The sequence below is a fragment of the Hoplias malabaricus genome, chromosome 5 (genome assembly GCF_029633855.1).
Source record: "Hoplias malabaricus isolate fHopMal1 chromosome 5, fHopMal1.hap1, whole genome shotgun sequence".
NCBI classification, from domain to species: domain Eukaryota; kingdom Metazoa; phylum Chordata; class Actinopteri; order Characiformes; family Erythrinidae; genus Hoplias; species Hoplias malabaricus.
The window spans coordinates 13,915,795-13,937,265 of NC_089804.1; the positions used below are offsets into that span (position 1 = coordinate 13,915,795).

At 43.1% G+C, this 21,471-nt stretch overlaps 2 protein-coding genes across 2 annotated transcripts; one reads left to right on the forward strand and one right to left on the reverse strand.

Annotated features, from left to right (window-relative positions):
• Positions 1 to 823: 823 nt before the first annotated feature.
• LOC136696028 (transmembrane protein 184C-like) lies at positions 824 to 11,175 on the forward strand. The gene is made up of 11 exons (XM_066670103.1): positions 824 to 1,000; positions 1,316 to 1,446; positions 3,667 to 3,703; positions 4,216 to 4,421; positions 4,887 to 4,961; positions 5,665 to 5,758; positions 6,418 to 6,530; positions 6,811 to 6,910; positions 7,052 to 7,223; positions 7,367 to 7,645; positions 9,583 to 11,175. The coding sequence occupies exons 1-10, from the start codon at positions 884 to 886 to the stop codon at positions 7,642 to 7,644; spliced, it is 1,323 nt and encodes a 440-aa protein (XP_066526200.1). The 5' UTR covers positions 824 to 883; the 3' UTR covers position 7,645; positions 9,583 to 11,175.
• A 176-nt stretch (positions 11,176 to 11,351) lies between these two features.
• LOC136696724 (FHF complex subunit HOOK-interacting protein 1A) lies at positions 11,352 to 21,465 on the reverse strand. The gene is made up of 5 exons (XM_066671367.1): positions 21,424 to 21,465; positions 20,051 to 21,232; positions 17,636 to 17,814; positions 13,516 to 13,636; positions 11,352 to 12,777 (listed from the first exon to the last, which is right to left on the reverse strand). The coding sequence occupies exons 1-5, from the start codon at positions 21,425 to 21,427 to the stop codon at positions 12,566 to 12,568; spliced, it is 1,698 nt and encodes a 565-aa protein (XP_066527464.1). The 5' UTR covers positions 21,428 to 21,465; the 3' UTR covers positions 11,352 to 12,565.
• Between the last annotated feature and the right edge of the window lie 6 nt (positions 21,466 to 21,471).

Sequence of the window (21,471 nt, forward strand, 5' to 3'; positions counted from 1 at the left end):
AAAGTGGTACCACAAGCACAGCTTTTATGTAATTAACTCATCAACATCTGGTCTTTGAGCAAGTAGCTACACACGAAAACACCCGAGCTCTGCAACAAGGAAACGTATATGTCAGTTTATCTGTACGCACTAAAGCATGGCTTCAGTTCTTCGGTTTTAGCAAATGCTCACGAAGGAATAATGTTTATCTTCAAGGCCAAAGAAGCAGGGAAAGTGAGGAGTGCTACTAAACATGGAATGGCTCATACATTTGCTCAGGGCTCAGTTATACACTTCTCTCCCTAAAACCTTTGACTCATTCAGTGTCAGTCTCTCTGACATTATTTCTACTTCTTATTCTTTCAGTCTCCCTCTCTCTCTCTCTCTCTCTCTCTCGGTCACACACACACACACACTTACTCACACTGACTGGTGGTTTCTCACACACATTTTCTACTTCTTATTTTTTCACCCTCTCCCTCTGCGACTGCCTCTTTCTAACACTTCATTATCTCACTGTCTATAGCTCACTGCCTTCCTCTTTCATCTCTGTCCATCTGTCCCTAACTTTTTCTGTCGTCTCCATGTCTCTCTGACGTCACTGATAAATTGTTCTAGAATGTTTTCACAGTAGTTTTATCAATCAGAGAAGAGCAGCACATATAAGAACAGATTGTACCAGAATAAAAAGGCAATTACACAGAAGCAACGCACAAATCTGAACCGAACCTTCTCCTTAAACTCTTCTCCATAACGCGACGCCTTCTGCAAATCCATCTGTTCGTCTGTCGTCATCAGAGCGGAATCACCCCCTCCCTCGCGCGCTCTCGCTCTGTACGTCAGCAGCATCCTCTCTTCGCAGGGCGGTAACGTTAAAGGCACTGTTTTCATCTTCGGGATAAAGATGGCGTGCGCGTGCGGCGGCTGGCGGCGCTGGATCCGGCCGCTCGCCGTGCTCGTGTACGCGCTGCTCGTGACCGTGAGCTTGCCGCTGGGTGCGTGGGAGCTCCACAGAGCGGAGGTGTGTCTGGGAGCGGGATTATGAATATGCAAATTAGTCAGTCGCGGGGTGTTATTGTTTAGGGAGGAAGCAGAAATGTGTACAAACATGGGCTGCGACCCAGAGCGCTCACGGTACCAGACGGGTCACTACATCCCGGAGTGTGCTCGTGTTGGTGGTTAACTGGGTTTATTGTGTAATTTGGGAGGCAGCCCGTGCTATTGCACAGTGTCTCTAATCTAAATGATAGAGGGCAGCATTAATATGATCTTTCATTGTCACCGGTGTAAGTTTAATTTGTGTGTGTGTGTGTGTGTGTGTGTGTGTGTACTACAGGTTGGCACACACACAAAGGCATGGTTCATTGCAGGTGTGTTTGTGTTCATGACCATTCCCATCTCTTTGTGGGGGATTCTCCAGCATCTGGTTCACTACACACAACCTGAGCTACAGAAACCTATCATCAGGTAACACACACATACACACACACACACACTTATATTATATAACATAATTATATTATCATTTATAAAGGGGGCGTATGCACAAAAACTGCTCTGAAATATGCGTGCGAAACATCTCACACAGAAACTGTGATAATATTATTATAAGAAATTATACTCCACAGTAAATAGACAGTAATTTGTTATGGGCTGGTAATCGTTGAGAATAATTAAAAGCCTAAACAGTTGTAAATTGCACACAATCACAGGTTCATAAACAGGCAAGAGACCTAGCTATGACAAAGCTTCAGTATGTTTTCAGAGATCATGAACATTATTTATTTATTTATTTATTTTTTGATAACGATAACAGTAACATCTGGTTAACGAACCAATTTAACACTGTTTACTGCTGCAGCCACATGTTGCCACTCAACTAAGTAGCATATGTTTGTAATGCCATGACTGTGGTCACCAAACAACAGCAAAACAAACAAAAAGAACATCTACCGTGCAGTTTCTTATTTGTCCTTCAGTCCTCCAATGTCTCCACTACCTCATGAAAAAGAAACAGAAGCCCATGTTTAAATAGTCCTCAGGTTATTTGCATTGACCATTTCTAGGTGTGGGCATTACGAAGGTGGAACATGAGGCTGGTTCTGCGCATGTTTTGAAAAAGATTGTGATTTATAAAGAGAAACAGACTTATAGTGTGTGTACACACTATTCTATAAATCTGATTTTTTGGGCACATGCTATTTTCTGGCTTTTGTACTCTCTCTCTCTCTCTCTCTCTCTCTCTCTCTCTCTCTCTCTCTCTCTCACTCACTCACTCACTCACTCACTCACTCACTCACTCACTCACTCACTCACTCACTCACTCACTCACTCACTCACTCACTCACTCACTCACTCACTCACTCACTCACTCACTCACTCACTCACTCACTCACTCACTCACTCACTCACTCACTCACTCACTCACTCACTGATCCACACAGTTTTATAAATGAGGCTCCTGGACTGGACAGATGCACTGCCTCTAAATGAAGACTGAGCATTATCCTATATCAGGAAAACTGGCAGGAGAAGAGAAGTGGAAAGGCTTTGCTGAATTGACTGAGTAAATTGTGGCTCAGCTGTGATCAGAATAGATCCTGCCGAAGCTGCTGGTGCAAAGTCTTTGCCAAAAAACTGTTGTGGCCCAGAGCTTTAAAACACAGCAGTATTTGGGAAGAAAAAAAAAGGCAGTTTAAAAAGAGTACAACACAACAGTTTAACATTTTCTAAACTAATCTAAGGTGATTTACAGGCACCTCAGAGAGTTTTATACCACCTTCATGAAACATTTGTTAAAACTAATTAATGCCAGTCTTACACAACACTCAATTGCAAAGTCAGATATTTTACACATCTGGGCTGGTGCAGACAAAATGTTTCTCCTAATGACTTGGTTACCTTTACTCATTTTGAAAAGGCAGTCTATGAGTATTATGTAATCATGCAGTGTTGTATGTTCCTGCTGGTGTTGTTCACTAAGACACAATTCTTTTTGTTTCTGAAACCTGCCAAAAACTGGATCAATTTGTCTCACCTCAAACTACTAACTAGGACAAGGAGACTAGCCCATATCACAGCAGGAATACAAAGAAGAGTGTCATTCTTTGCTTGTTAAAAAGCATTGTAATGAAGGCTCGAGAGAGAGCACACAATTCACTGAGTGAGCAGTGGCGAGCAGAGCATCAGTGATCTTAGGCTCTCCTACTTTTTAGTCGTCAGCGTCTCTTTCAAATTTCCTACTGCACCTCGAATGGTGCAGATGAACATTGTGTTTTAACACTGATTTAGGTAAATAACACAGAAAAGTAAGTGCTGTGTAAATGCCCTGAATGTAAAAGAAACAACTCAGTTCTAACAGACTGTAACTTTAGAAGAAGTTGCTAAATTCAGGATCAATGTGTAACTGCGGCAGCGCTTAAGGTGTAAAATCTGCTCTCCCCGTCCCAGACACATCACACAGCAGTAAATAAAGAATAGAAGCCTGCTATTCAAGAATTTACGTGTTTTTTGTTTTTGCCTACAGCCTGTCTTTACATCTTATATGAGCGTAAAGACCTCTTCTCGAATACGTGTTAATTTAGTAAAACGTACAAACACTTACCTTGAGTAAATTCACATCTTACATGTCTGTGTCTCTGGTCTATAATTCAAATATGTTATTACTACTGTTAATTTTTTTTTCAGAATATTGTGGATGGTTCCAATTTACAGCTTGGATAGTGTAAGTGATCTAGAGATTTTTATCCCCTCCTTTTCCACATATACCTTTTATTATTAAGTTGGAAAACAGCTCAACTGCTTTTGAAAGGCTATGATATCCATTTACATACTGATATATTATCTTTTCCCACCCATTTTCAAATGACACCCATTTCATTTTCCTACCTCTTTCTCATACTCCACTCATTTTTGTACAAACCTATTTTAGTTTCCATCTGATTTAATACTCCACTTATTTTCTTTCACCACCCATTTTCTTACTCCGCTCATTTTCAAACCCCACCTGTTTTCGTACCCAACCTACCCAATTGCCAGTATGAATGGGATTACTGGACCCTAGGTGCACATATAAGTGGGACGTTTAAAATGCAAATATAGAATACACTGCCATTTTACAAACAACATTTTCATTTTAACTATAAAACTGAATTTTCTGCAAATTGTCATTTCACCAGGGGTTTTGAAACTGCAGCATTTGACTATATTATGATTCTTTGTGTGCGTCCTTTGTAGTGGATTGCTCTGAAGTATCCGAGTATAGCCATCTATGTGGACACATGCCGAGAGTGCTATGAAGCATACGTCATCTACAACTTCCTGATGTTCCTACTCAACTTCCTGGAGACGCAGTATCCGAACCTGCCACTCATTCTGGAGGTTCAGGAGCAGCGCTCATTACTGCCCCCTTTCTGCTGCTGCCCACCATGGACCATGGGAGAGTGAGTGTATAAACACATAAAAAAATCTACAAACCTTTAATCATGGCTTATATTTGAAGCCAAAGTAAAAAGTGGTTCTTCAGACCTGTCCAGGCTCTTTTCCGGCCCCATGCCTGATGATTCTGTGTAGGCTCCAAACACCCACAAGTTAAACCTGTAAGAAACAAATAGACAAGAGTGTCTTAAATCTTAAGAAAACAAGACTTTAGGGGAAAATTTTATTTAGCTTTTTTTTTTTTTTTTTTTTTTTTTAAGATTTGCGTTTACGGACATTTTATGAACTTCATTGTGTTTCTGTTTGAGATAAATTATATGTTTTTCACAGCTGCTAGAGCTTTGAGGTTTGGGATAAAAGAATATATATATATATATTTTTGTTTTTTGTGTGAAATGACATGAAGTTTGGACTTTACTCCTGTGACAACAGCACTGAATTACAGACCTGTGTATTCTTTCTGCCTTCAGGGTTCTTCTGTTCAGGTGCAAACTAGGAGTTCTACAGTACACAGCTGTCAGGCCTGTTACTACAGTCATTGCGCTGTAAGAAAATATAACTGCAAACATCAAAAGTAACCACTGGTCATTTTCTCCAATGATTCTTTTTTACATTATTCAGGATATCTCAAAAAGTAAGAAATCTGACAGGTAAGAAAACACTTGGATAAACATACAGTTATTCAGTTTTAGATATAGGCAGTGAGGGAAGGAAGAAAACATGGCCTAACTAGTTTTGTCCATCTCCAACAGCTTGTGTCTAAAAATGGGCTCACTGTCTTTTATACGGATGTTTCCTCATTGGTTCCTCATTTTGTAGAAAGTTTTAGGGCCACAGCATTAAAAACAATTCTAAGAATAAAGTCAGAATTCTAAGAATAATGTTGGAATGATTCTGAGATTAAAGTCTGAATATTTCTGGGAAAAATGTCAGTATTGTTTTTGGCTTTGGCCAATCAATCCAGAAGATAACAGAACATCATGCAGTTAGCTAACAAGCCTTGACCAGTTTACTCATAAGCTGTCGACCTCATAAGTTATAAGAGTAAAACTATATAGTAAATAACAAATGTTAATTTGTTACCAGAAGCAAGCAACACCAAAATATCAAAATACTAGTGTGACTAGGACTTTAAATCTACACACTTGAACACTTGCATCCATCCACAAACACGCCAGCTCATATATGCACAATGGATTTAACGAAAGTCAAACACAGGTCAATAATGGTGTGTTTTGTTTCCTTCAGTGTGTGTCAGCTGTTTGGTGTCTACGATGAAGGAAACTTCAGTTTCAGAAATGCCTGGACGTACCTTGTCATCATAAACAACGCCTCCCAGCTGGTACCCACCATATATTTTTAAACTAATGCATTCTCAGTGAGCGTGGTGCTTGTATAAAGTTATATATAATCACAGTAAATACAAAAAAATAATATAAGTAGTAGATGTGAGTGAGTTTGAAGAACAATGTTTTGTTCAGATTCTCCTTAATTTGCATGAATCTGTTAAATCAACAGCACACATTATTTATTAACTGCTAAAACTAGGTATTGTATGATAACCTCAGATAATAAACCAACACATTCACACACAGAATATCACACTCACTGTAATAATTTGATCTGGTTTGATTCTAATGTTGGGTGTTATTTGTTGTTTGTATTTTAGCAAATTAACACTTACTGCTCAGATAAATAGCTTTTTAAATCTCAATCTCTGGTACAGTACCGTGTGTAAACAACAGTAAGCCACTAACAGTTACAGAGAAATTTTAAACTGCCAATGTAAAATACATCCAATTTTTTTAAATCTCCATTTTAAATCTAAAATAGCCAAATGATCTTTCTGTAAATGGCAGAGAATCCCTGGCAGAAATGAGCATTATGACACGTGTTGTTTTGCCATGGCTTTAGTTGAAGGCCTCTAACAGTCAAACTTTACTTCTGCACTTGAGACAATGTAGGTGTTTGTTTGTTTGTGTGGGTGTTTGTGATTTTCAGTTTGCCATGTACTGTCTTCTGCTGTTTTACCGCACATTGAGAGAGGAGCTGAGTCCACTGAGGCCTGTTGGAAAATTCCTGTGTGTAAAAATGGTGGTGTTCGCCTCCTTCTGGTATGTTCAAAGATCTATATATTTAACTTGTTGGGTTTTCAGCATTGTTGTGTTTTACATCAGTGTGAATTAGTGCCATTAACTACTTGATTTTGTTGTTCTCTTTGTTCACAGGGATTTTTTAAACTCACTGCTGAATGGGAAAAAAAATAAACTTATTTAGTAACCATAGTAACTGGAAGTTAAAACACGTCATGAGGCTACAGCGAAAAGCAAGTGGAAATGGATTGTCTATGACGGGATCTGTGGTGAATGTTTAACTCTCTGTCGCCCTCTGCAGGCAGGCTGTTCTTATTGCGTTACTTGTGAAGGTTGGGGTCATCTCTGAGAAGCGCACATGGGAATGGGAAAGTGTGGAGGCTGTAGCAACAGGATTACAGGTACACACATGGTAGTACATCTAGTATTTTGTGAAGCAAAATGGATATGATATGATAGGACAATAACTAAAAAGAGAATGTTGAGCATCATGAGATTATGCAGACGATTATGGACTTGTTAGTATGTCTGTGTTTTTGTAGGACTTTGTCATCTGCATAGAGATGTTCCTGGCAGCGATTGCACATCACTATAGCTTCAGTTATCGTCCATATGTGCGTGAGGATGAGGAAGTCTCCTGCTTTGACTCTTTCCTTGCCATGTTGGATGTCTCAGATATTCGAGCTGACATCTCAGAGCAAGTTCGCAACATGGGTATGTGAAACCCAACCTTCTCAAAGATAGGCACCCGGAGCGGGGCTTGAACCCACAACTCTTGGGGCTGTGTGACAGTGACAATTCCTGTCGCGCCACTGAACCCAACAATACACATGATCGGTTGTGTTATTTTTCTGCAGGTCGTACGGTGCTGGGACGTCCTCGTAGGCTGTTCTTTGGCTCTGAAGTGGATGTCGTTCAGGGGGAGCACACTGGCCTCCTCTCAGGGTCTTCCCATGAGCGCCTGGGTGTGGACCCTCTCTCCGTCCCCGCCTCCCCAAAGGGTCAGTACCAGGGGTTGGGTCAAACGGATACGCCCCGGTCTCGCTCAGCCCCTGCTGGCTTTAGCCCCTCGTCCTGGAAGAGTGAACACCCAGGGCCTATACCCACCAATCAGAATCCAGATGTGAAGTCATAAGGTACAGATCAAACATTTAATACACATTGAGCGTAATAATGAACTGGAGACCACAAATCAAACAGGTCATTATCAACATTTGAAATTATACAATATTGGTCTTTTAGTTTCATATACAGCAATTTGCATATGCTTTGTTTTTTAATCTTGTAATTTTCAAATGATTCAAAAACTTATTTAACTGTGAAACATGTTCAGTATGATGTTAAACTCTTGACATTGTGAAAGTAGGTGTTGAAAATAATTGATGCAGTGACTGCTGTATTGATGTTGGGTCCAGGAAATTGCACAGGGTTATGGTTTGTATTCACTGGCAAAGCTCTGATAAAATATTTATTATGATATTTCCAAATGTGATGTGTGTGTGTGTGTTCTGCCAGACTGAGTGGAGTTGGTGATGGTAACAGTCGAGTACCTAATCCACTAAACTCATTCCAATTTTAGACCAAAAATGCTATATTTATTATCAAATGTTAAACATATATAACGCACTGTCCTGGTTTGTTTGTATTTTATAAAAACCAGGATGAATGGCTGCATAATCATATTAATTCACCCAGAGTATATTTATTCTGAATAAAAAGTTATTACAACCTGTATAATTGCCTATTATATATTTGTCTGTATGATTCATCATGCTGTAAAATTATCGTGCCCTCTGAACTATTCCTTGAACAAAAAAAGAATCAATTTTAATTGTAATAAAAGGAAAAACTGCTCTAAAAAGAGCACTAATTACTAATTTACACAGTTCCCTCAAACATCAACTGAGAAAGAATGGTTTGAGCCAGAGCTGCTTTGATTCAGTTTTGTTGACGTTTCGGCTTCACTGCTGAATTTAAGAATTATTCCGTATCAGTTTACACTCATTTATTCATTTTAAAATAATGTAACGAGTAAATATAGCTTTTCCGTTAGTACTTTTTGGTTGCATCCATTTCAACACTTTCAAAGTCACATGTCAGACCTAAAGATGCAGCTCTTAGGTTTCTGAAAGCTGTTGTTTTATTGGATCTGTTGAAAGCAGCTGAATATACACTGATTCTTTAATTCTTAAATTTTTTTTTAATACTGGGCTGGAAAACAAACTAGTTTTCTAAACCAGTGGTTCTCAATCCTGGTCATGGATTACCACAGCCCTGTGTATTTTAGATGTCCTTTAGATGTTGAGTTTACTAACGAAGTGAGGTATTTAGAGCAGGGAGAACATTAAATCACTGAGGGCAGCGGTACTTCAGACTGAGAAGTTTACCAGATGTTGTATGGTAAAAATAAGACTTGTTAAAAAAAAAAAGACCAAAAAAAAGATCTGCCGAGCACATGCCAGAGCCTTCATTAAATCAGTTTTCAATCCTAATCCAAAGAACAGATGAGAACAGGGAATACTGATTAAATTCAACCGCGACCCTGAACTGGATAAACGGATACAGATAATGAATGAATGAATGATTTACTGCAGCTCATTTTTATGAAAATTTCACTTCAGTATCAAAAACTGGTGTGAATTGAAATGTATCCTTATTTTATTCATTCATTCATTATCTGTAACCCTTATCCAGTTCAGGGTCACGGTGGGTCCAGAGCCTACCTGGAATCATTGGGCGCAAAGCGGGAATACACCCTGGGGACGCCAGTCCTTCACAGGGCAACACAGACACACACACACATTCACTCACACTTTTGAGTCTTCAATCCACCTACCAACGTGTGTTTTTGGACTGTGGAAAAAAACCGGAGCACCCGGAGGAAACCCACGCGGAGAACACACCACACTCCTCACAGACAGTCACCCGGAGCGGGAATCAAACCCACAACCTCCAGGTCCCTGGAGCTGTGCGACTCTACCTGCTGCGCCACCGTGCCGCCCCATCCTTATTTTAGCTTCAGCTAAAACATTCATTCATTCATTGATTGTCAGTAATTGTTTATCCTGTTTAGGGTCACTGTGGGTCAGGAGGCTACACAGATTCACTGGGAGCAAGGTGGGGGAACATACTCTGGAGGCACACTTCAGGGCAAAACACACTCACACCAATGGACACTATTGAGTCGTATGAAGAAGCCAGAGGAAACCCATGCAGACACTGAGAGAACACACCAAACTCCTTACAGACTGTCACCCGGAGCATGGCTCAAACCCACAACCCCAGGACCCTGGAGCTGTGTGACAACGACACTCCCTGCTGCACCCAGGTGCTGCCCATCAGCTAAGACACTGATTCACACACCTTTCTGCAGTGCCCCACTTTTGCAGCTGAGAATATTTCCAAGCAAAAATCTAGGATCCCAAAGATCTGGAGCTGGAACTCCATTGCGGAACAGGGACCTGTCTCTGTTGTTTCATTTTTTTTCCCACCACTGCAATTTTCCTGCTTCAAAATGGAACTGTACTTCACTTAAATCAATCAACTTGTACTCAGTGTCAGATTGTCATTTTATTTACCAACACAAAGGGGCAGAATATTTAGATCATTCCTTTCAGCACTGCCCATGTGTATCATCTTTGAAACATTGGCTCACTATAAAATCATATTAACACAAAACAATACAAAGTTGTATGTAATTAAAAATGTATCATTTAAAATCCTCTATAATTTCAGTGCTGGTTTTGTAAATATGTACCAAAAAAGGCCTTAACACATTGTCATTTTAAAAATTAAGACTCACATATACTTGACATAACCTTTCCAGGTATAAAGTTGCACGAGTGGAGCTGGAATGTGTTACATTAACATACCAGTATCTGTCCAGCTCATAAATCGCCTCTGAGATTTCCCGTAACTTCACCATAACATGGATTTATTTCACATTCTGGGACATAATCTGTGGAGATAATCAGTCACAGTTGAAGGTTTACAGAGGTTATCGACCAATAACGGTAGCGCTACAGTCAGACCGTCCAATCAGAGGATTTTAGGCTATTTCACCACGCCCCCTTCTCGTTCAAGCGAACCAATTGGAGTAGGGGAGGGCGGGACTAGTTTGTGAACAAAACTTCTCGAAGTTCTATGTAAGCTCTAGAAAAACAAAATGCCGGACATTTTTTTAAGTCTAAAAAAGAGGACATGTCCGAGTAAAAGAGGACGTCTGTTCACCCTATCATATGGCAGTTTGACAATTTAAGAGATAGATAGTAGAATGGTGTTAATAGCCACCCATTTTCTTCTCCCCAAATATAGTCTTTAGACAGTTCCACCCACTTGTTAGGACTCCCCCTATAGACTGGGAGGGTGAAGTCTAACACGTTTTCTCGGAGATAAACCACAGGTACTTTTCAGACCGGTCCTAATAAAATGTCATTGGAGTTTTACACGCTTGGAGGAGAGCACTAACTGTTCGGTTCTGTCTCCCACACTGTTTAGCACTGTCCTGAGTGAATGTTGTGAGGAGGGGCCACCTGAGAGTTCGAGACTAGTGGCACAGATGGGGACTGAAGGTGCAATCTCCAGATGAGGATTATTCGTAGTAGCATCTGATTCAAATCTGGTTTACAATCAAAAAATAAAAGGTAATAAAGTACAAATTAAAGTGGCATGTACTGCAGCTGAATTTATAAATACATACTGGAGAAAAACAGGGAACACAGGAGCCAGTAAAAGATTAGACGGAGTTATATCTAATCTCATATTGTTTCAATGTGAACAGCATTGTGTCAGTCATCCAAAAGTCAAAGTTACGTTTTTGTAGCTTCTTAGGGCCATATTTTCTAAGGACTTTAGTGCTTGTTAAATTGTAATCATTTGATGTTTCACTAGAATACGAGCACGAACAGGTACATTAGTTTGCACATGGAAGCAGCTCTAGTAAACAAGGCCCAGCTTTAACTGAGTCACGGGGACAGAGATGCTGTTGGTGCTGTATTTTGAGCGACATATAAATATAGCCACTGTTCAGAAACCAACCAAATCAATGAAAAAAAAAAGTGCTACAGGAAACAGGAACCAAAAATCCAACTACGAATACAAAACAAATGACAATACTTTACCCAACCAACTGGACGAGTTTAATTGGCTGGTGTAAAGACAATTTAAGAAATACAAATTTAAATATAAATACACTTGCATTTGAACGTTGCTAAAAGGTCATACATCAGTGTAGATTGTTTTGATGCTGTGCATTCTTTGATGAAATACTTTAAAAGCAGTCACAGAGAAGTTTGAACACCCCAAATGCTTTACAAGGAACATATACAGGGGTTAGACAATGAAACTGAAACACCTGTCATTGTAGTGTGGGAGGTTTCATGGCTAAATTGGAGCAGCCTGGTGGCCAATCTTCATTAACTGCACCTTGCACCAGTAAGACCATGTGCATCCAATGGTTCAAACATTGTGTCCTGAAGGCGGTGCCACTTTGGGGTGTTTTGAAGGAGCGAGTCAGGAAACGTTTTCCTCCACCAGCATCACGTAGAGACCTGGCCACTATCCTGCAAGAAGAATGGCTTAAAATCCTTCTGACCACTGTGCAGGACTTGTATATGTCATTCCCAAGACGAATTGACGCTGTATTGGCCACAAAAGGAGGCCCTACACCATACTAATAAATTATTGTGGTCTAAAACCAGGTGTTTCAGTTTCATTGTCCAACCCCTGTATTTCTGCAAATATTAAGGACAGGAAAATGCACCCTGGCACAAAAGGTCCAGAATGTTTTGAAGAAAAAAGACAATGAGTTTGTATAAAATTTGGCTTCAATTTCAGGTATCTGTGGCACATGCTTGAAAACCAAGTCTGATCCACATAGCCTCCACCTTGTTTTGTGCCACACATCACAGCACATCTTCAGAGGGATTATGTCTCGACAGTCAGAGTTGTTATGGTGGCATTTGTGGGACCTACACAATATCAGACACAGTTTTAATGTAATGGCTGGTCATATGTGTAAAGTGCATTTTTTTAGATGATTGTTGATTAAGGACGTTCTATTCCTCCGTGGTTATGTCAGGGAGTATGGAGTGTTCTTGTGCAATGGCTGCCAGCTCTTTGAGGAACTCTGCATAGAGGAATGTAGCAAATACTCTGTTCCTGGACTGAGGTGGGATCTTGGGACAGGGAGGGAGCGATTTCAGCAGCCGTCCTGGGACGTGGCCATTCAGAAACCATCCCGTTCCATTCTCCTGCAGGATATCCCGCTCTGGGGTTGGTCAAAGACGTAAACAACAAAGGAAAACGGAAATCATCAAATGTCTGCTGCCACTTCCTTCTTTCATAGAAACTTGAGTGAAGCTTGATACATTTGAACACTGTCAAAATATTTCAATATAAGGCTTATTACTAAATATTAGTATTTATTTTGGATGCCTCATAAAAGCTCACAGCGTTGAGCAGGAGTAGTTTTTTGTTGTCACATAATCATGCCTATTATGTTAACATAGTGGGCAAGGATACACAGTGGCCAGTTGTGTGTTAGCAGTTACAGCCTGCAAAGATTTGATTAGCTAAAACAACACAGACCAGCTCAACAGAGCCGCATTTCCATTTGGAAGCTCTCCATAAAATGTTTTAATTGTAATTAAAATTTAAATTGCATTTTGGGTGGAATGATGCCTGTGTTCTGTGAAGCTTCCACAGCCTGTCCAACCTGGCTACAATCATTCACTGTGTGGCGTCTTATAGGTAGTGTGTCCAAACACGTGAGCTAGTCAGGGCAGTGTGTAGACTAGAAGCTGCCTACTTGATGATTCTCAGATTAGTGCAATCTCTTCGCCACTAATCACCTCCATGATTTCAGCTCTAAAGCTTCATCCCTCCACACACAAACAGAAGGAAGATATGGTTGCAGGCATGAAGCTTTAGAGCTGGACCCCAAAGACAAGAGAAAATAAAATAAAATTATAAAAAACATATAAATTATAAAAATGTGAATATTTACCTCTGTCCTTCAGGGCTTGGTCTTTGAGTAGCAGATACTGAGCAGCATCTCTCACCATCTGAGTGAATTCTGGCCTGGATGCTGCATATTGGTCAATCTGGCAACCAACGGACACCAGAACCTAAAAAACAAACACAAATCCTCTGGGAATGGGTGGCACAATGGAGCTTCAGGTAGTGCCTCAGTCACGCAGCTATAGTGTTGGGGTAGCACTAGGATCAGTGGTGGTCCTCTGTGTGGTAGTGTGTTGGGGTAGCAGTCGGGTCAGTGGTGGTCCTCTGTGTGGTAGTGTGTTGGGGTAGAACTAGGGTCAGTGGTGGTCCTCTGTGTCGTAGTGTGTTGGGGTAGAACTAGGGTCAGTGGTGGTCCTCTGTGTCATAGTGTGTTGGAGTAGCACTAGGATCAGTGGTGGTCCTCTGTGTGGTAGTGTGTTGGGGTAGCAGTCGGGTCAGTGGTGGTCCTCTGTGTGGTAGTGTGTTGGGGTAGCAGTCGGGTCAGTGGTGGTCCTCTGTGTGGTAGTGTGTTTGGGTAGAACTAGGGTCAGTGGTGGTCCTCTGTGTGGTAGTGTGTTGGAGTAGCACTAGGGTCAGTGGTGGTCCTCTGTGTGGTAGTGTGTTGGGGTAGAACTAGGGTCAGTGGTGGTCCTCTGTGTGGTAGTGTGTTGGGGTAGCAGTCGGGTCAGTGGTGGTCCTCTGTGTGGTAGTGTGTTGGGGTAGCACTAGGGTCAGTGGTGGTCCTCTGTGTGGTAGTGTGTTGGAGTAGCACTAGGGTCAGTGGTGGTCCTCTGTGTGGTAGTGTGTTGGGGTAGCACTAGGGTCAGTGGTGGTCCTCTGTGTCGTAGTGTGTTGGAGTAGCACTAGGGTCAGTGGTGGTCCTCTATGTCATAGTGTGTTGGGGTAGCACTAGGGTCAGTGGTGGTCCTCTGTGCCGTAGTGTGTTGGGGTAGCACTAGGGTCAGTGGTGGTCCTCTGTGCGGTAGTGTGTTGGAGTAGCACTAGGGTCAGTGGTGGTCCTCTGTGTGGTAGTGTGTTGGGGTAGAACTAGGGTCAGTGGTGGTCCTCTGTGTGGTAGTGTGTTGGGGTAGCAGTCGGGTCAGTGGTGGTCCTCTGTGTGGTAGTGTGTTGGGGTAGCACTAGGGTCAGTGGTGGTCCTCTGTGTGGTAGTGTGTTGGAGTAGCACTAGGGTCAGTGGTGGTCCTCTGTGTGGTAGTGTGTTGGGGTAGCACTAGGGTCAGTGGTGGTCCTCTGTGTCGTAGTGTGTTGGAGTAGCACTAGGGTCAGTGGTGGTCCTCTATGTCATAGTGTGTTGGGGTAGCACTAGGGTCAGTGGTGGTCCTCTGTGCCGTAGTGTGTTGGGGTAGCACTAGGGTCAGTGGTGGTCCTCTGTGTGGTAGTGTGTTGGGGTAGCACTAGGGTCAGTGGTGGTCCTCTGTGTCATAGTGTGTTGGAGTAGCACTAGGGTCAGTGGTGGTCCTCTGTGCCGTAGTGTGTTGGGGTAGAACTAGGGTCAGTGGTGGTCCTCTGTGTGGTAGTGTGTTGGGGTAGAACTAGGGTCAGTGGTGGTCCTCTGTGTCATAGTGTGTTGGAGTAGCACTAGGATCAGTGGTGGTCCTCTGTGTGGTAGTGTGTTGGGGTAGCAGTCGGGTCAGTGGTGGTCCTCTGTGTGGTAGTGTGTTGGGGTAGCACTAGGGTCAGTGGTGGTCCTCTGTGTGGTAGTGTGTTGGGGTAGCAGTCGGGTCAGTGGTGGTCCTCTGTGTGGTAGTGTGTTGGGGTAGCAGTCGGGTCAGTGGTGGTCCTCTGTGTGGTAGTGTGTTTGGGTAGAACTAGGGTCAGTGGTGGTCCTCTGTGTGGTAGTGTGTTGGAGTAGCACTAGGGTCAGTGGTGGTCCTCTGTGTGGTAGTGTGTTGGGGTAGAACTAGGGTCAGTGGTGGTCCTCTGTGTGGTAGTGTGTTGGGGTAGCAGTCGGGTCAGTGGTGGTTCTCTGTGTGGTAGTGTGTTGGGGTAGCACTAGGGTCAGTGGTGGTCCTCTGTGTCGTAGTGTGTTGGAGTAGCACTAGGGTCAGTGGTGGTCCTCTGTGTGGTAGTGTGTTGGGGTAGCACTAGGGTCAGTGGTGGTCCTCTGTGTGGTAGTGTGTTGGAGTAGCACTAGGGTCAGTGGTGGTCCTCTGTGTGGTAGTGTGTTGGGGTAGCACTAGGGTCAGTGGTGGTCCTCTGTGTCGTAGTGTGTTGGAGTAGCACTAGGGTCAGTGGTGGTCCTCTGTGTGGTAGTGTGTTGGAGTAGCACTAGGGTCAGTGGTGGTCCTCTATGTCATAGTGTGTTGGGGTAGCACTAGGGTCAGTGGTGGTCCTCTGTGCCGTAGTCTGTTGGGGTAGCACTAGGGTCAGTGGTGGTCCTCTGTGTGGTAGTGTGTTGGGGTAGCAGTCGGGTCAGTGGTGGTCCTCTGTGTGGTAGTGTGTTGGGGTAGAACTAGGGTCAGTGGTGGTCCTCTGTGTCGTAGTGTGTTGGGGTAGAACTAGGGTCAGTGGTGGTCCTCTGTGTCGTAGTGTGTTGGGGTAGCACTAGGGTCAGTGGTGGTCCTCTGTGTCGTAGTGTGTTGGGGTAGCACTAGGGTCAATGGTGGTCGTCTGTGTCGTAGTGTATTGGGGTAGCGCTAGGGTCAGTGGTGGTCCTCTGTGTGGTAGTGTATTGGGGTAGCACTAGGGTCAGTGGTGGTCCTCTGTGTCGTAGTGTGTTGGGGTAGCACTAGAGTCAGTGGTGGTCCTCTGTGTCGTAGTTTGTTGGGGTAGCACTAGGGTCAGTGGTGGTCCTCTGTGTGGTAGTGTGTTGGGGTAGCACTAGGGTCAGTGGTGGTCCTCTGTGTCGTAGTGTGTTGGGGTAGCACTAGAGTCAGTGGTGGTCCTCTGTGTCGTAGTTTGTTGGGGTAGCACTAGAGTCAGTGGTGGTCCTCTGTGTCGTAGTTTGTTGGGGTAGCACTAGGGTCAGTGGTGGTCCTCTGTGTCGTAGTGTGTTGGGGTAGCACTGGGGTCAATGGTGGTCGTCTGTGTTGTAGTGTATTGGGGTAGCGCTAGGGTCAGTGGTGGTCCTCTGTGTTGTAGTGTGTTGGGGTAGCACTAGGGTCAGTGGTGGTCCTCTGTGTCGTAGTGTGTTGGGGTAGCACTAGGGTCAGTGGTGGTCCTCTGTGTGGTAGTGTGTTGGGGTAGCACTAGGGTCAGTGGTGGTCCTCTATGTCATAGTGTGTTGGGGTAGCACTAGGGTCAGTGGTGGTCCTCTGTGCCGTAGTCTGTTGGGGTAGCACTAGGGTCAGTGGTGGTCCTCTGTGTGGTAGTGTGTTGGGGTAGCAGTCGGGTCAGTGGTGGTCCTCTGTGTGGTAGTGTGTTGGGGTAGAACTAGGGTCAGTGGTGGTCCTCTGTGTCGTAGTGTGTTGGGGTAGAACTAGGGTCAGTGGTGGTCCTCTGTGTCGTAGTGTGTTGGGGTAGCACTAGGGTCAGTGGTGGTCCTCTGTGTCGTAGTGTGTTGGGGTAGCACTAGGGTCAATGGTGGTCGTCTGTGTCGTAGTGTATTGGGGTAGCGCTAGGGTCAGTGGTGGTCCTCTGTGTGGTAGTGTATTGGGGTAGCACTAGGGTCAGTGGTGGTCCTCTGTGTCGTAGTGTGTTGGGGTAGCACTAGAGTCAGTGGTGGTCCTCTGTGTCGTAGTTTGTTGGGGTAGCACTAGGGTCAGTGGTGGTCCTCTGTGTGGTAGTGTGTTGGGGTAGCACTAGGGTCAGTGGTGGTCCTCTGTGTCGTAGTGTGTTGGGGTAGCACTAGAGTCAGTGGTGGTCCTCTGTGTCGTAGTTTGTTGGGGTAGCACTGGGGTCAATGGTGGTCGTCTGTGTCGTAGTGTATTGGGGTAGCGCTAGGGTCAGTGGTGGTCCTCTGTGTTGTAGTGTGTTGGGGTAGCACTAGGGTCAGTGGTGGTCCTCTGTGTCGTAGTGTGTTGGGGTAGCACTAGGGTCAGTGGTGGTCCTCTGTGTCGTAGTGTGTTGGGGTAGCACTAGAGTCAGTGGTGGTCCTCTGTGTCGTAGTGTGTTGGGGTAGCACTAGAGTCAGTGGTGGTCCTCTGTGTCGTAGTTTGTTGGGGTACCTGGTAAAGAGTGCGGACACTAGGCTGGAACACAGGCCGTGTGCTGAGGAGGAAGCCGCGAAGCAGAGGCTGTGGATACGACGCCATCTGAGCCAGTATCCCTGTCACTAGCAGGTTCACCTCCACAGAATTTTCCAGCATGTTCTCCAGACGAGATAGCAGCACACTAATGAAGGGACCTAGCAAATAATGCAGAGACCTTTGTTTATGTCCCAGTGAAACTAACACTGACAGGCCAAAGCTGCAATGTTTGGGAACACTGGGAATGGAATTAAATTATATAATGGATAAAAAAAATCTAAATTTTTCAACTGTAAATGCGTCTTAAGCCTTTCTTTCCACCTCTGTCCTCACTAAACATCATGGGCCTCTTTCCCAAACAGGAATTAAGCCCATTGCTGGATTTGAGTTGGGTGGGGGTGGGGGGGGAGTCCAGGACCAGGATTAATCCCTGTTCAAGTTAAAAGGTTAAATTCCAAGTGCTTAAAAATACTTTTTCTAGCCTGAACAACATATTGTGCACTTGTGTATTACAGGACAAAAACACACACTGGATTTGGTGTGTCACTGGAATTTCACCAATGGTGATACACTCAGTGAAATAAAAGATGATAATTTTTTTAAAAAGTAGCTGTGATTTCGAAAACAATTGGTTTTACCAATGACACAAAACACTAAAGAGCTCTTATATGCTTTTTATGCTAAAGGGGCATAATATATTTCACAGCCTAAGTTAATACAAGATCCACATTTTACCCAGTTTTACTTGGTTCTCTTTCTATTCTATCCATGTTTTTTTGTTTTTCATTTTTTCATAATTAATCAGTACCCGTATTTCTCTGTGCTGGTCAGTGCCTAGTCTTTGCGCTCTGAAACTATACTCAGAGACAAGTAGAGACTCAGAGCACTCTACCTACGGTGAAGCAGAACATCAGAAAGACCCGTTTTATCCCATGATTTCAGCTTTAGGCAGACCACAAAAAATGTATTGGGTTTTTATTAAGACCTGCTAATTAATATGCACAGGTACTGAAAAACATTATTATAATAATTATTATTATTATTAATAGATTTTCATAATATATCCCTTATAACATTAACTCTACTGTAATAAACATTATGATCAAACAGTAATTGTAATGCAGTATTTTCAGCTTTTTTGGTAGGGTACATGCTACATCTGTAGACAGGGGCGTTGTAGTGGGGTAAAGAATGGGACTGAGTTTTTTTCATTTATTTTTCATATGCAATCTCAATATATTGACTTATTATCTTAATATATTGTGATACTATCTCATTATTGTGAGATAGGATCTCATTACTTTGAGATACTAACTCAGTATAGTCTTATTCATTCATTCATTCATTCATTCATTCAATCGCTTATCCAATTCAGGGTCACAGTGGGTCCAGAGCCTACCTGGAATCATTGGGCGCAAGGCGGGAATACACCCTGAAGGGGGCGCCAGTCCTTCACAGGGCAACACACACACACTCACACTCACACTCACACTCACGGACACTTTTGAGTCGCCAGTCCACGTACCAACGTGTGTTTTTGGACTGTGGGAGGAAACCGGAGCACCCGGAGGAAACCCACGCTGACAACACACCAACTCCTCACCATCAGTCACCCAGAGCGGGAATCGAACCCACAACCTCCAGGTGTGACTGCGATGCCTACCTGCTGCGCCACCGTGCCGCCCCTATATTGACTGAATATCTCAGAATAATGAGTTAGTATCTCAATATATTGACTTAGTATCTGGAAATATTGAAATAGCAACTTGCATATTCATGAAAAATAAAAACTGGTGCCTTTTTTAAAATGATTTTATGTGGCCGAAACGGGCTTCCATACAAATGTCAAAGCAAATAGACTACATTAAATGAACCCCTGTGGTTATAAAACACTTCAATACCACCGCGATTGTCAGTGCCAAAATTCATAATTCAAAATTACAAATAACATTTTGCATTATATCTAATCTGAGGTAAAATCTCAATACATTTTTTATTTGCATAGCATACAACCCCCAGGGTTGGGCGTTGGCGGTTGAGTGGGGTCCATGGGCACTGCTTGTGCATAGGACCCAGTATACTTGCATCTCACCATCTTGCAAAACCACATGTGTAGGCAAAAATGAGGGTACAATAACAGAATCTGAATGTCTTTACTTTCCTCAAAAGGAATAAAATTGGAAGAGACTTGTTTTAAGTTTTATCACACCCACTGGGAATTGATTAATTTCATACACAACAAATGGCAAATTAAGCTTTGTAACAGCCATAGAAGAAAACTATTTAAAACCTTCCTTACAAATTTTATTTGCTGGACTTTGACTTCACCAACCCATCTTTTCAAGCATCCCAACCACAGTTAGTTTAATCTTGTTTATTTGAAAACTTACTCACCTGTAAATGGCACGCCATGTTTCCTCCCATCCATCTGCTCTAAGCCTTCATTCCTCTCTTCATTATCTTCATAATCATTGTTACAAAATGAGTTGAAGTCCATTTCCTCCTCAGCGTCATACAGGAGAGCAGTTAATCGCTGAAATTGAACTTCGTCTTCTACTACAGTCTCTTCATCCCCTCCTAAAGTCTGGATGAGCTGGAGACACTGAGAAATAAAGTCTGGCTCCTGAACCACAAGTGAGTCCTGTTCTTGCAAAACAGTTTTATCTTTCAAGCACTGCATCTCTTTCTCAGTTATATGTCCATTTAAAGTCTTTGAGGAATCCTCTGGTTCTTGACTGATTCTGTTATTGCTAGAATCCAAACAGCAATCAATGCCTTTTTTATTATTTCTCGACACAAAAGCTCTCTCAAGCTCTGATTTAGAATTGTTCAGGAAATTGCGGGTGTGGTTCATTATGTGATTGTGCATTTGCTTGTGTGTGTTATTGTGTATGTGATTTTGTGTACTGCTATACATGTTAAGTTGTGTGTTAATATTTGTTTCGCTTTGCATGTGGCTGCATGAATGGATGTGATTTTGATGCTGCTGTGCGTTTAAGAAAAACCTACGGTCATCTTTTGTGTCTTTCTGTGCAATAAGATTGTAAACCAAGACATCATCTTGAAAATCCGACTCCTCAATGTAGGACCCCCGGATAAGCATGATGGCACTTTTCCGCATCTCCTGAATGTGTTTTGGGGGGTCATTTGGGAGTGGGCGCTCCAGAATATGGGAATTCTCTGAGCTTGGCTGGTTCCCCTCTCTTTCTGGAGCAGCATCATATGTATCATCCCATTCCAGCTCCAACAGAGCCCCGGCCCTCTCTCGCTCACTGATTGAACTTGTGTCAGAGGGGGGCTGTGGGGTAGGAGGCTGAGGTGGAGGAGTGTTAAGATGAGCTTCACTTTCTTCATCTTTTGCTTTCTCCTCCAGCTCCTCTTCCCCCAGGTAGTCATGGGCTGTGGGGTTAAGTCCATCGTAAGGCGCAGACCACGCTCGACATGCCTGGACACTGGTGTTGATGATGCTGCGTGCATCACTCAGGTACTGGAGGTAGTTCTTGTCCATCAAAGGCTCTGAGTTCATCAATCGAGAGTGTCCTCCACTGTCCCCACCTGAGAAAAGGTCTTCAAGCCCTGGAAGAATTACAGATCAGTTTATAAAAACCCTATGCACACCAGTGATAAGTGTTCTCAACACATTAGACCTAGTACTATACACTTAGATTCAACATTCAAAGCATGTATCAGTTTGAGAATACAAAGCTAGACAAGCTACAGCAGTGAGAAACGTTTCTGCTATGAATACTATCTAAAACATCTGTTACCCATGTTCCCCTTCAGCAGACCCTCAGTAACCTTGGACCAGAGGAGGT

Excerpts from the sequence above, each read along its gene's own strand:
- LOC136696028 (XM_066670103.1), top strand. The coding sequence starts at position 884 with ATGGCGTGCGCGTGCGGCGGCTGGCGGCGCTGGATCCGGCCGCTCGCC. Across the intron at positions 1,447-3,666 it reads CTACAGAAACCTATCATCAG|AATATTGTGGATGGTTCCAA; the intron begins GTAACACACACA and ends TTTTTTTTTCAG. Across the intron at positions 6,911-7,051 it reads CTGTAGCAACAGGATTACAG|GACTTTGTCATCTGCATAGA; the intron begins GTACACACATGG and ends GTGTTTTTGTAG.
- LOC136696724 (XM_066671367.1), bottom strand. Across the intron at positions 17,815-20,050 it reads ACATGGCGTGCCATTTACAG|GTCCCTTCATTAGTGTGCTG; the intron begins GTGAGTAAGTTT and ends ATTATTTGCTAG. Across the intron at positions 12,778-13,515 it reads CCAAGCCCTGAAGGACAGAG|AGCGGGATATCCTGCAGGAG; the intron begins GTAAATATTCAC and ends GACCAACCCCAG.